This window comes from Marmota monax, unplaced genomic scaffold (genome assembly GCF_021218885.2).
Source record: "Marmota monax isolate L192 unplaced genomic scaffold, Marmota_monax_Labrador192_F-V1.1 WCK01_AAM20220418_F8-fsc00042, whole genome shotgun sequence".
NCBI lineage: Eukaryota > Metazoa > Chordata > Mammalia > Rodentia > Sciuridae > Marmota > Marmota monax.
Genome location: NW_026693008.1, coordinates 14,115,413 through 14,128,276, shown reverse-complemented (window position 1 = coordinate 14,128,276; position 12,864 = coordinate 14,115,413). Strand labels below are relative to the sequence as shown.

General features: G+C 34.2%; 1 protein-coding gene across 10 annotated transcripts in view; it reads left to right on the top strand.

Annotated features, from left to right (window-relative positions):
- The window catches only part of Ankrd28 (ankyrin repeat domain 28), a 173,059-nt gene that overhangs the window by 144,222 nt on the left and 15,973 nt on the right, over window positions 1-12,864 (top strand). For all 10 annotated transcript variants that reach the window (XM_046452736.2, XM_058582194.1, XM_058582198.1 and 7 more), the window contains 7 exons: window positions 9-120; window positions 1,325-1,351; window positions 1,688-1,762; window positions 6,136-6,337; window positions 7,914-8,001; window positions 8,246-8,363; window positions 8,897-9,116. In XM_046452736.2, coding sequence (XP_046308692.1) covers window positions 9-120; window positions 1,325-1,351; window positions 1,688-1,762; window positions 6,136-6,337; window positions 7,914-8,001; window positions 8,246-8,363; window positions 8,897-9,116 — 842 coding nt within the window. The remainder of the gene's footprint in view (window positions 1-8; window positions 121-1,324; window positions 1,352-1,687; window positions 1,763-6,135; window positions 6,338-7,913; window positions 8,002-8,245; window positions 8,364-8,896; window positions 9,117-12,864) is intronic.

The following is a 12,864-nucleotide window of genomic DNA, read 5'->3' as shown; positions in this document are numbered from 1 at the left end:
ATATATAGGTGCCTGGAATACTTATTAAGAAATGATGCAAATCCAGGGATCCGGGACAAGCAAGGATATAATGCAGTTCATTATTCAGCTGCTTATGGTCACCGTCTATGTCTGCAACTGGTAAGATTTCTCAGTTGTTATTAAAGGAATAATATGAGCTTATGGTCTAGTTACATAATGAAAAGAGAATGAGAATAAATGATTCAAGAAACAAACTTTCTTTTGCTTTTTAAAATTTTCAGAATCCATGTAACTCTTAAAATTCATCTTTGCCTTCTTAGTAAGTTATCACTCATTCTCTTCCTTTTCAAAAAGCAAGGTGAAAGGATAAAATTAAGTCTCTGGTGAGGATTTGGGCACAGTGCCACACACCTATACTCACATCTACTCAGGGAGCTGAGGCAGAAGGAGCACTTGATACAGATGTTTGGATTCAGCCTGGGCAACAAAGCAAAACCCCCAACTCAAAAATAGCAAGTCTCTAGGCTTTTTAGGTTTCCGGTACGTGTGTTAAGAATTGTGTACAAAGTGAAATGTCTGTGTACTTATTCTCAATACAGCCAAATTCTCAATCTCAAACACGAAAAAAAAAAAAAAAGCAAATCTCTGGAAAAGTCTACTTATATCCTTACCTTATATTACCCCACATGTGTGTCTGCAGCATTTATAAATGTTTTCTGTAAGCTTCTAAAAAATTAACCATGTCTCATGTGAGAAATAAAAGCTCCAGTGAGAGAAAGCGCTCTACCCACTTATTCTTAGGAAATTCTGAAAGACTGTTTCCTTTCACAATACCTCTTAATAAGGGAGACTCTCCTCTGCCAAAGAAATTTTCATTTCCACTGTGGTTTATCCTGGAACATGTACCATTCACCTCACCCCACTTTGCCAAAAAAAAAAAAAAAAAAAAAAAAGCTAAGGGATAAGTTAAAATGTACTCCTGTGTAATAGATGCCTCAGGTTAAAGGTTCCTTTATATAGACTTATAATTCAGATTACATTTAACTTTGCTTCCCTTCAAGAGGCAATAAAATTGAAGAAGAGAGGATATAAAAGAAAATCAAGGTTAATATATCTTTAACCATTTAGAATACTGAACAAAAATACCACATATTTTTTAGGTTATGGATCTTTAGACTAAATTCTTAGACGTACATATGTAGATTTGTGATCTATTTATAATTGTTTACTTAAAAGGTTTAATCTTTTAGACTCAAAGAAAATATGGTTTTAGAACAGAAGTTTAAAATGCCCTGTGTAAATAGAGACTTCATATAAATATATTTCATAAACTAAATATTTTGTTTTTTAACCTTTATTTCAGATTGCGAGTGAAACTCCTTTAGATGTTGTAAGTATTAGTTGATTCTCCCCTACCATTCTGAATGTTGTATTTCTTTGCCTTCATTAGAATTGAAGCTGAAGATGTATTCACATGTCCCTGAGAACAAAGATAGTGGCAGAAATTATATATATGGGGGAATGGAGATATTTACTGGTGGAAGGTAAATAATATTTCCCCAAAGTCTTGGTTTTACAGCCTTCCTCAAAGATCTTAGTATGTGGTCCTTACCATACTTTTGTAATAATCCTATTAGCTTACTGAATTGTGGATTTGAACAGGGTGGTGGGAACAATAATTGCTATAGTTTCATTCCTGACATTAAAAACGCCCCTTCTTTTTCAGTTAATGGAAACCTCAGGGACAGACATGCTGAGTGATTCCGATAACAGAGCAACAATAAGCCCTTTACACTTGGCTGTGAGTACTACCTTCACAGCCAATTTGATGGCTGCTTTACTGAAATATCTAATATCTGTTTATGTTGACTCAAACTAGTGCCCTAAACTTTTTGGTCCATGTAGTAGTTTTCATGCAGTTAAAACTTTAAGAACTTTTTTAATCTAGAGAATTCTTTACTTAAATGTTTTTAATTTGCTGCTTGCTTCTTTCTTTCTCCCTCTCCCTATCCCTCTCATTCTCACTCTCACTCTCCCCTCCCCCTCCCCCTTCTTCTTTTTCTCCCCCTCCCAGGCTTCTCCCCAGGGACTACTCTAAAATAAAAAGAATATGCCTGTGACATAAACTTTCAAATGCTGTCCTGGTAGAAGGACTTCTAACTTGCTAAGCAGATGATATACATAAATAAACAAAAATTCTATGGTATTTCTACAGTTTTTTGCTTACTTTGTGATCTTGGGGTTCTAACTAGTTGTGTGTTCAGTGCTACTTAAGTTATTCACACTATAGGATTTGACAACATGATCTATAATGTCCATTCCACTTTAAAGATTGCTCTGAATTTTCCTCTCAATATCAGTCACTAACAGAAAGTTAGGGAAGAATTTCACCAAAAAAAAATATTTAATCAAATATGGGAATGAATTACCTTAGGAAAATCCGGTGGGAGGTGGAATGGGGATACTGGGTATTGAACTCGGGCACTGAACCACATCCCAAGCCCTATTTTGTATTTTATTTAGAGACAGGGTCTCACAGAGTTGCTTAGCGCCTGGCTTTTGCTAATGCTGGCTTTGAACTTTCAAGCTACAGTACCTTAGGAAATTTTAAGTAAAGCCCAATCTAGCTTTTTCTTTGAGGTTTTTGTATTATCGTTGCTTTTCTTGGCTGGTGCTGGGGATTGAACCCATGGCCTCATAAAAGCTAGGCAAGTGTTTTACCACCCAGATACATCCCCAGGAAAAAAGAATTTATTTTTTAAACTAAGTATATTATAGTTGGTTGGGTGGGGGGATCTTTTTGATAGTTAGGAGACAAGGATACTATCACTAGATATTATGACACGTCTCGTGTTAAATATACTAAAATGCTTTTTAGGATATATGACTTAATGGGGATCACTACAAGTTCAGTGACCCATTTGTTTCTTTTCATGTGTATTGTTAGTTTTCATCTAAATGTTCTTATATATGTTCTAACACTGACACACTGAATTTTCTGCTTTCTTTCCCAATGTACTATGAAATAAATTTATGAATATTTCATATCCATATGAAATATTTTTATATTCATATGAAATTGTATAGAACTATGGAAGTAGTAATTCCTGTTATGGTCTAAATAAGAAGGTATATTAAAGCTTTTTATTCCTTATCATTTGAGTCCTTGGAAACACTTATCACCTCTACCAAACTTGAAGAATAAATAATCCTGAAAAGGTAAAACCAGTGTAGAGAAAGTAGCCATTGGTGTCAAGAAATGACAAGGCAATTCTTTTATCGATTTGTAGGATTCTCTTAATAGTTTAATGATGTTATTTCCTTTGAAATTTCACATGTTTCTTTTCCGCCCTTCCCTGTATGCCCCACCAACTTGGCAAGTTTCTCCTTTTGTGCTTGTAGGTGAACACTATGTTCTGCATTAAATAGTGGGTGCTCCCTCACTCTCACTTTGTCTCCCCTCCACCCCTGTCTCATTTATTGTTTTTTGGTGGTAGTTAGGTTTGGTTTGGTACTGGGGATTAAACCCATGGGCAATTTACCACTGAGTTCCAAGCCCTTATTATTTTGAGACATGGTCTTTCTAGGTTGCCACTAATTTACCTAGGCTGACATTGAACATGGAATTCTCCTGCTTCAGCTTTTTGAGTCTCTGGGATTATAAACATGCAGTGACTGATTAGTGATTGGTTTTGTGGGGTGGGGGGGCACGCATATATGGTTTTTTTTGTTGTCGTTGTTTTCATTTGTTTTTCGAGGGTTGTTTGGTTTTTAATCAAGGGTTTTGTTTTGTTTGTGGTGGTAAGACAACAAAAAATAATATAAAGTTTATGGGTTTTTTTTGGTTGGTTTTTGTTTTTTGGTACTAGGGATTGAACCCAGGTATACTGAACCATTGAGCTACATACATCCCCAGCCCTTTTTATTTTTCATTTTGAAGCAGTGTCTCACTAAGTTGCTAAGGCTAGCTTTGAACTTGGGATCCTCCTCCCTTCTTCAGCCTCCCCAGTTGCTGGAATTACAGGCATGCACTACTATGCCCAGCACAATGTTCTGTCTTAGAGTACAGTTTTAGTGTTAAATATTTTCACGTTGAGAGTTAAATACTTTTGTGTTGTTGTGCACCCAGTCTCCCAGTCTCAATTTCTTACCTTGCAAAACTGAACACTGTATATAGTCATTAAACAATAGCTCCCTATTCCCCCCTCCCTCTAGCTGTCCTATGATTTTGACTAATCTAATCTAGAAAACCCATATAAGTTGAATCCTAAAAATACTGAATCCAGTATTTTTTGTAACTGGTTTATTTCACTTAATATACCATCCTCCTCAAGATTTATCCATCTTGTCGATCTGGGGTCGTAGCTCAATGGTAGAGCACTTGCTTCACACATGGGAGGCACTGGATTCCATCCTGAGCACGACATAAAAATAAGTAAAATAAAAGTATTATCTATCTAAACTAAAAAAGAAAGAAAAACAAAAGATTTATTCATGTTGTAACAATGGCCAGGATTTTTTACATATTTAAGATTAACAATACCCCATTGCATGTATATACATTTTGTTAATACATTCCTATATCACTATACACTTAGGTTGTTTCCATCTGTTGGCTATCTGAATAAGTACTGCTGTGAACATGAATGTGCTAGATAGTGTTTTAAGCTGAAACAGTAGCAGTTTTATAATTTACTAATTAGGCTCAATGAAATGTGATTGATTATACTACCACCTTTGCATTTCATGTCTAACCCTAAGACATCCTCAAAAATTAGTTGTATTATTTTTCACGCTAACCTCCCATTTGAGCTACTGATACAGTTAAAACACTAACCTGAGGTTACAGAAACTAATCTTGATTCCTAACTTTGTTGGTACCAGACATACACATTCTTTTTCCCAGTCCTTTGTGAGGATGTGATGGAGGGCAACAACCCTATGACCAAAGCCTCATAGCTCTTATTTTCTCTTTTTGTACTTTCTTCTTACACATTCAGCAGTGTTCCTCAAAGTTCATTCTTTTAGTAATGTAATTTCAGTGATTGGGTGTTGATGAAAAAAACTGGTGTGATAATAGAACCAGTAGTGTTCTATGATGTACAGTCACTTTAATCTTTGAGGTAGTCAAGCTTATATGTCATTGAACTTCCTACACAGAAGCATCAAAGAGATCACTTAGACCCAGAGCAACTTCATCTCTTGCTGGTACTTTCTAATATTTTGTATCAGAAATAGCTTTGTAGTCTTTTAAAGCTTATTATTGTCTAATGTCCTGCTCAACATCCAGTCCATTGTAAGTGTTGAGTACACATGTTGGCTTTTTAAATGAATTATTAAGAAAGCCCCCTATTATACTATATAAAGAAGAGACTTCAGCCAGTGTGTCACATGCAGGCCCAGCTACTCTGGAAGCTGAGGTAAGAGGATTATAAGTTCAAGGCCAGCTTCAGCAACTTAGTGAGACCCTATATCAAAATTTAAAAGAAAAAGGGCTAAAAGTGTAACTCATTGGTACAGTGTGTTCAACCTCCGGTACTGGATTGAGAAAAGGAGGGAGTGGGGAACCTTCAGTCTGACAATCTTCATATATAACTCTTATATAGCTAGGACAATGCCTGGCACAAGGCAGATGTTTGAGCAGAGCTTGATTAAGTATTTTTGTGCTAAGAGAAAAGTTTATTTTTGAACTATGGCACATTATGGGATGGAGTGGTCAATTAAATTTGAGAAATCAAAAGACTGAAATATTGATTCAATTCATTACTATAGCTGTCCCTCTAATATTAGTAAAAGTCTATCAGGGAATTAATGTGAAACACTGAACTATGATTAAGAATACTTTTTTGGAACCATAGACTTTAATTAATTAAACTTTTGTTAATTGCAGAATACCTGTTTCTAATCAACACTGTAGCGTGCTGTGTTGTTTTAAAAAATGTATAGTTAATTTTCTGAATTCTCAGTATAGAAGTTTGTATATCTCAAATATAATAATGATTGAAGACAACTTTGCTTACTTTACATTTTTCTAAAGTGTTTGATCTTGAGGTTACAGCTCATTGGCAGTCAAGCACTAAAGAAAAAAGAAAAGAATGTAGAAAGTGTAAATATGTGAATTTTATTGTTTTTTAAATATGTATTTTTATTGACTTTTTTTTTTTTTATTTCTAGGCATATCATGGTCACCATCAAGCACTGGAAGTGTTGGTACAGTCTTTGTTAGATCTTGATGTAAGAAATGGTAGTGGAAGAACTCCCTTAGATCTTGCAGCATTTAAGGGCCATGTTGAGTGTGTGGATGTACTCATTAATCAGGGAGCCTCAATCTTAGTAAAAGATTACATTTTGAAGCGAACACCTATACATGCAGCAGGTATGCCAAATTCTATGCTATTCATCTAATGTTCTTTTTCAGTTTCTGGTATATAATATTCCTGATATATATCTTGATTTTTTTTTAACTTAAAATGGTCAAATGATTGTATTTTCAGAGGAAAACCAACAGCAAGTTTAAAAAACTCAATATGTGCCTTAGAAATTGGATTTATGTAATAATCTACCTTGTGAAATATTTTATCACAAAACAGTACAGTATTTCTTTTTTTACCTTCTGACGGGAGCTATTTCAGATTGGTTTGTGCTTTCATTTAACAGTTGATAAACATTTTTAGTTATTTTTATCATTGTACAGCAAATTTATAGAGCACCTACTTTATGCAAGAACTACTCTAAGTTGTAATTTTGTTGTTTTCAAATGTAGAAAATGCTAAAATCTGTAAGTCATTCAGATAATTTGGTGCCAGGAATGTATCACTAGAAGATACAGATTTCACAACTCTGAAGGAATTCACAACTCTCTAAGGCAGTGTTTATTTTAAATAGCCAAGAGTAATACAATTGAAGAAATCTTTTACTGAAATCCAACTAGGCTGCCTTTATATTATTAGATTAATGCCACTAAGTCTTGAATTTTGCATATTTAACTTAGTTTCAAGGCTGCATGTTTTCTTTGAGCTACTTCTACTTGCCTGTTTTATGCATTTGGACATATAAAAATATTCTTTATAGATGTGTCGTTTTTCTTATATACACACACATGTATACGTACACAGCATTTGGAAGTCTTTCAACTATGAATAACAGGGTACCCAACTGAAAGTGACTAGTGACAGGGGTTTAGTCGTCTCTCACATAAAGTAATCCAGAGGCAGATGCAGTTCAGAATTGGTTGATTCCACAGTGATGTCAGACTGCCACCAGATTCTCCGTTACTCCTCTTGTCTTTGTATTTATGTTGCAGGATGCTGGCTATTTCTTTACAGGGTCACATCCTAAATCATGAAAGAAGGGGGCTTTCCATTATCCAGAGTTAAAAAGGGTTTCTTAGAAGCCTTCTAGGCCTCTCAACTTCACAGTGGTCAAATTGGGAAGTAGTACTCATCTTGCAACTGATCACTATCAGAGGATATTGGGGTTCTTATGATTGACTTGGTCTAATGTAATTTACTTCATTTTGGCCATTGACTGGAGGCAGTTCAACCTTCTCTTACTTAGAGCTAAGTGCAGTAAACGTTCTATTAGTATGGCACATGTTGAAGAATAGGTGCTGGTAGGCAGCCTGCCTGCTCTGATCAGGAATTCATATCTGTTCAGCTTTAATAACAAAAGCAAGTAGAAACCTACTTTGTACATGTAATTTTCCTTCTTATGTATTGAATTCAGTGAAATTATCCCAATGTTACATTATAGACTTTATTTTTTATTTATTTATTTTTTTTAATAGCAGGGATCAAACGCAGGGTCCCAGTCATGCTAGGCAGGCATTCTACCACTGAGCTACATATTCAGCCCCCAAAGTTACATTTTAAATGTGCTCTAAAATAGAAAATGTTTAAGATGGACATTTTCTATTTTATTATTTACTGAATTTTTTAAATTTCACTTTACAGCAACAAATGGTCATTCAGAGTGCTTACGGCTGTTAATAGGAAATGCAGAACCACAGAATGCAGTAGATATCCAAGATGGAAATGGACAGTAAGTTTCAATAATTTTTAAATTACTTTTAAGGTGTTTGTTATTCTACATACCTTGGTAAGTCTATCATAGTAATGTAACTGAGTAAATCAAATAATAGTTTTTAACATAAGTATACTTACAGTTACACCCAACAAGGAATATTTAGAAAACAGGCCAACACATTATTATTGTTGTTGTTGGTTTTTTTTAAATATAGTACAGTCTTAAGTAATAGCACTAAAACTGTTCTGTTGTTGCTCAGGACACCTCTCATGCTGTCTGTGCTCAATGGGCATACAGACTGTGTATACTCACTGCTGAACAAAGGAGCAAATGTAGATGCCAAAGATAAATGGGGAAGGACAGCATTGCATAGAGGGGTAAGCTATCTGTTTTCTTTGCCAAAAAAAACCTCTTATGACCTCATATTACCTAGAACTAAACCAGACTGTGTTTATTTTCTTTATTAAATTTCTACCAAACAGTAAGTGCTGGAGTTTCTTAATTAAATTTTTGAATACTAATTTGGAATACTTATAATATGTAACAATCTAGAGAACAATAATGTTGTAACAACATTTTAAATACCTAAAACCTTGAATAAAATTAATATGTTTTTGGCATTTTTCCATTATCTTGACTATTTTCTTAGACTTTTATCACATTGACTTACAGGTATTTCCTCTGTTCTTGTTTTTCATATTACTAGTACTTTATAACAGAATTACTACTTTACCTGAATTTTTAAACCACTTCTAATAAAAATATACTGAATTATTTGGAATATAATAAGTGGCCCTAGTTAGCAGGAAGATATGAGGAGTATGTACTTCAAAACTTTTAAATTAACTAAAGTTGCTGTATAGCATCCAGCATAATACATTTGACTACAAGTAAATTGTTTTTCTTTTAGGCGGTTACAGGCCATGAAGAATGTGTAGATGCATTACTTCAACATGGTGCTAAGTGTTTACTACGGGATAGCAGGGGTCGGACACCTATACACTTGTCAGCTGCCTGTGGACACATTGGTGTTCTTGGAGCCCTTTTGCAGTCAGCAGCATCTATGGATGCAAATCCAGCCATAGCAGACAATCATGGATATACAGCACTTCACTGGGCTTGCTACAATGGTTAAGTAATAGATAAAAACTGAATTAAGTGCCTATTGTATATTGCATAGAGACAGTTAACTATAATACATTTTGATATTAATATATTTGTAAACTTAAAATTTAAGTTTAGTAGGAAGCTATAGGATAGCTACGTCCTATCCTTTATCATACTAAAAGCCAGGATAGTAGTTGTCAAAGTTCTTTGAGATAAGCGATGATAGCTTTTAAAAAATTGTTCTTAGACCTTCAATAATTTGCATTTTAAGAGGTTTTATATATTTTCTGTCTTTTGTATGGTATGTTTGTATTTTTATTATGTACTTTTACTTTCTAAATGTTCTTATATTAGGAAAAAATTAGTAAAGTGGGGAAAACAATGAAATGCATCACATTCCAAATTGAAGTCTATGTATGTTTCCTGAGCACATCAAAAAATAAAATCCTTATTATCACCGATAACATGCATGCTCAATGTTTTAAAGCAATAAAACCCTAGAAGATGTTTTAGAAACTTTCATAGGTTAACTTTTCTGCATTATTAGAACAGAATATTTCTAGCTTTCTAGAGACTCAGTCACAGTCATCTCTTTTATAGATAGACCCACAAAAGGTCATTCAGGGTAGCAGAAAGCTATTTTTGAGATACTAATGTTAAATATGGAGTTTGGAACCAGGTGCAGTGACATATACCTTATACTCCAAACAGCTCAGGAGGCTGAGGCAGAAGGATCACAAGTTCAATGTCAGCCTCAGCTGTTTAGCAAGGCCCTATGCAACTTAGGGAGATCCTGTTTTCAAAATTTAAAAAAACGAACTGCGGATGGAGCTTAGTGACAGAGTAATCCTGGGTTCAACACCCATTACCAAAAAATTGTTCAAAAAGGAGTTTAGCTTATAAAAATGTTCACTAAAATAATTTACATTGTGAAGTTTATTGATTTTTTTTTTCCTTGTATAGACCATAGATTTGATCATCTTAGAAAACATTCAGATTTATTACATACAGTGTGATCATCAATCCTATCAAAGTTTGGGCTTAAGCCTTTCACAGGTAGAGAAGTTTTTAAAACTTGTTAGGAATTTCACTTATAACATTGAGATTAATATTAGTTGTAACAGCATGTCCACAAAGCTCTAATTCAAGTATTGCATCTGTTCTGAAATCAGCTGAATATGTTCACCAAATAATTGAGGTTTTCTCTGCCTGTAATCTGCGGCCTTGTGGTTTTTACTGTGAGAGCCATTGTGACAATGCCACTGAATTATTGTAAAAGGAAAAATCTGAATCTTTAAAATTACAGTTTAAGTAAATGTTCATAGTATTTCCTAGATTGCATTTTTATACCAATTCTTGTGCTAGACTTGAAAGTTTCATTCTTTCACTGTCAGAAGTTTTTAGATTCTTCTCTTTTTGGTGTGGAGATGGGGCTTATCCTATAGTTGGTCATCCTTCAACTTGGAGTATGAATAGAACCATTAAAAAAACTTAAATAATTAAATCTGTTATGAATCCCAAAAGCTTAGCTTGGTCTCTTTTTCTTTTTTACTACCTTTTATCTTTAACTAAAATAGTTTAGAAAACTATAGGCTTTGACTTTTCTTTTTCCCTTTCAGCTCACTGAAGTTTGTATTTAATGATTATACTGTAATGGCCAAAGATTAGTCCTAACTCAAAGAAAATACTGTAGTTTGACATTAAAATTTAATTTGTTTTTATAATGTGACTTGACATTTATGAATATGAGGAAAACCTAAAATAACTAATATAGTGGGAAAACATCTACCAATGTGAATTTTGTTTGTGTAAAAAGTCAAGGAGGAGCTAGGGTTGTGGCTCAGTGGTAGAGTACTTGCCTACCATGTGTGAGGTACTGGGTTCGATTCTCAGCACCACATATAAATAAATGAATAAAATAAAGGTCCATCAGCAACTAAAAATTGAAAAAAAAAGTCAATGAGATCAAACTCTTATGAATCCGGTTTGTTTACTTTTTTTTTTTTTTTTCTTCTTGTACTGGAGATTGAACTCAGGGGCACTCAACCACTGAGTCACATCCCCAGCCCTATTTTGTATTTTATTTAGAGACAGGGTCTCACTGAGTTGCTTAGCACCTGGCTTTTGATGAGGCTGGCTTTGAACTCTCCTGCCTCAGTCTCCCGAGCTGTTGGAATTACAGGTGGGCGCCACCGCACCCAGTTTATTGTTATTGTTTTAATGTATCGATGATGCCTGTGATTTTTTTCCAAAAGTTATTTTTTCTCAGGTAATACATTTAGTCATAAATAGAAAGTTATTCTCTCGTAATATTTCTTTTCAGGTCTATATATAGACCTGAATTATTTCTATTCTATGATGGCTAAACTTCAAGTCCTAAGTACATTTTTTTTATAAGAGATAGAATTTTGCACAAACTTCATGCATGGTTGCCATTTAAAAATCAACAGATGTGTCTGATCTTCAGATTGTAGAAAAATTGTGATTCTGAATTGAGTTGGAAGAAATTAAATGTTTTGGTTATATGTAATAAGACTTTACAGTCTAAAATTAATACCATATTTATAGCCAAAAGACTGCTTTATAATTCAACATTCTGAAAGTCAAATATGTAAAATGGTTTTACTTTGACTAGTAATTGTATGGCTGGAAACAAAATTGGGATCACTCCAATAGAACAGAAAACAACCTTTCTCTCAAAATTAAAATGAAATGATGGGGCTGAGGTTGTGGCTCAGTGGTGTAGTGCTCGCCTAGCACATGCGAGGCCCTGGGTTCAATCCTCAGCAACACATAATAAATAAATAAAATAAAGGTATTGTGTCCCAAGTACAACTAAAAAATATTTTTTAAAAAATGAAATGATAGCCAAGTCTTAAAAAAGAATCGGCTGTACATACTATGCTTAGAGTTCTAAATTTCAGTTTATATAATTCTTTAATCACAGAATTTAGAGTACTTAGATTATCTCATTTATTCTTTTAAAAACTTATTGAAGCTGTAAGCTTCCTCAGAATTGCCCTCTGAAATATCAGGAGGCCTAGTTCTGTCATTGTTTCAGTTTGAATATTGCCCAATAATGATTTCCGAAGGAGCCAGAGTTCCCTTTTGTCAGGAAAAACCATTTGATCTATAATCGTGAGTTAGAACTATTGATAGTGTTTTAGAAATTGAAACTGAGAAGTTTTAACTGTGCTTATTTTTTTTAAGTAATAAATACATTAAATTTAACATAAGAAACATTTTCGTGAAGAATGTTTTTGAAACTTTTTTTAGTGGGAAGAGTTGGCAAATTTCTTTAGTGTCTAGTTTAAGAGAATAAATGGATTTTCATCCTCTACATCTGTTTTCACGCCTTTTCAAAATCACCCCACATTTGCCCAGGCCACACTTTAAGAACCCATGTGCCAACATAATGAGAAGCTTTTCAGTCAACATTGAACATCTTTCCATTGATATTTCTTAGTAATGAGTTAATATTCAAGGAGATGGAATTAAAAGCAGTGTCTCAAACTAAGCATTTTGAGTGAGATAATTCTTTGTTATGAGGGACTGTACTGCACTGCAAGATACTATAGTAGCATCCCTCTGCCCATTCAAGGCCCATAACACTTCCTACCCCCAGTTGTGATAAGCAAAAATGTCTTTAGACACTGCCAAATACTTCCTGAAGGGCATAGTTGTGCTGTTTGAAAACCACAGAATGTTAAGAGTAATTAACCAAGTACAGCATCGCTTAGCTAGCCAACTATTAAACCATGAAAGTAGACT